General features: G+C 60.4%; 1 protein-coding gene across 1 annotated transcript in view; it reads left to right on the top strand.

The window, feature by feature from the left end:
* LIG1 (DNA ligase 1) overlaps positions 1-1,747 on the top strand; it is a 79,096-nt gene that overhangs the window by 59,129 nt on the left and 18,220 nt on the right. The window contains 1 exon segment of the mRNA XM_042781232.1: positions 607-739. Coding sequence (XP_042637166.1) covers positions 607-739 — 133 coding nt within the window.

Consider the following 1,747-nt stretch of genomic DNA (forward strand, 5'->3'; position numbering starts at 1 on the left):
ATGCCCCCACCGGCCTCTGCTTCCTGCTTCTGGGCCCAGTCTGCTCTTTTTAGATCTCAAAAGGAATTGGTTTGCACAATTGTGAGATTGTAAGGAAACAGCCAAGTTGGGCACTTCAGAGAGTCTTTAGTGATGCTGTATGTGAGTTAGCCCAGGAAGCTGGTGCGTTTTCTGGTTTTAATTCCCCAGTGAGAGCCCAGGCACCTTGTTGATTGGGCTTGGCTGCTGTTGCTTTTTTATGGATGGAAGGCCCGTGGCACCTGCATTGAGCAAGTCTGTGGGCACCATTTCTCTGACAGCCCGTGCTCACTTTGTGTCTCTGTCCCATTCTCACGCTACTTCACACTTGTTCATCACGCTATTGCACACGCGATAGACGACATCTTGTGTCAACATGACTATTATGTGCACCGGGAAACCAAAACCACCACGTGACTCTCTTGATGACCATACGCACTGTATTGTGGTCTGGACCCCAGCCCACACTGTCTCTGAGCTCTGCCCCTACGTCCACAGGTGTGGGACAGGGATTTACACCACTTACCTTGGAAGAGGGGAACAACGACACACTTCAGCCTGTAGCAGGTGGGGCCCTTCCTACTCCAGCCTCGGGGAGCAGCGGTCTCACGAAGGGCCTGTCTGTCTGTCTTCTGCAGACTCGTGTGAAGGGCTGATGGTGAAAACCCTCGACGTTGATGCCACCTATGAGATCGCCAAGAGGTCACACAACTGGCTCAAGGTGATCCCCGTTCCTCGGGCCGGGCCCCTCCCGCTGGAGTCTGTCCTGGTGGGCATTCCGCTTGGAGTCTCCACACAGCCCCGTTTCGTTCTGGGAGCCCCTGCCCCGTCTCGCCTGCAGCCCTTGTTAATGAGCTCACCAAGAATCTCTTGGGACCCTGATGAGTCCCCAGCACTGTGACTCTCCCAGTGGGCGCCAAAGCCGCACAGGTCTCAGTCCTCCTGGAGCTGACCTTCCAGAAGGCCCCCGGGTGGGGCGGGCGGTTGGCAGCTGGCGGCTGCTGCCCTGAGCATGGGCAGTGTGGACCCACCCGTGGTCCTGCGGAAGAAAGGCCTGGTGGTCAGCGTCCGTAGAGATCGGAGCCGGGGAAATCCCGGAGGGCAGTGCTCGTCGGTAACTTGGGATCGACTCGACAGCCACGGATTGGGCTGGGATTGGAGCCTGACTTCCGGTGTCGAGCGAGGCCAGCAGAAAGGAAGTCAGGCAGTACACAGGCGAGAGGCAGCCAGGGAGTTATAAACCCAGGGGAGAAAGCGGTGACGTCAAGGGCCAGGGAGGGGCCGGTGTTCCTCCTGAGTGGCCAGGAGGAGCCTCTCAGAGGCAGGGCGTGAGCCGAGACCTGCTGGCAAGGAGCTGGCCCGTGGAGATCTGGGCCGAGTGTCTGGTGGGGCACCGGGGACAGCCAAGTGCAGAGGCCCGTGGCAGGAACCTTTGGCCGCACTCGAGGAGTAGGGAAGAGTGAGGCGAAGGAGTGAGGCGAGGTTGGAACAGAGGCAGGGGCCAGACCTTGCAGCACCTGGGGCCCGGATGAGGCTGGATGTGCCCTGAGGGTCTGGGGGGCCGGTGAGGAGGGGAGCCGCGTGCTGGAGCGTCGGCATGTGTAGGCCCCTTCTTGCTGCTGTGTGGAGGGTGGCCGGGCTGGGGGAGCCAGGCGGAAATCACGGGGGCACAGGCGGTGAGGAGGCTGTCGTCTGGTCAGCGATGGCGGTGGCTGGTGGAGGTGGCAGG

Source organism: Orycteropus afer, unplaced genomic scaffold (assembly GCF_000298275.1).
Source record: "Orycteropus afer afer isolate SDZICR_OR568_19922 unplaced genomic scaffold, OryAfe1.0 scaffold00099, whole genome shotgun sequence".
NCBI classification, from domain to species: domain Eukaryota; kingdom Metazoa; phylum Chordata; class Mammalia; order Tubulidentata; family Orycteropodidae; genus Orycteropus; species Orycteropus afer.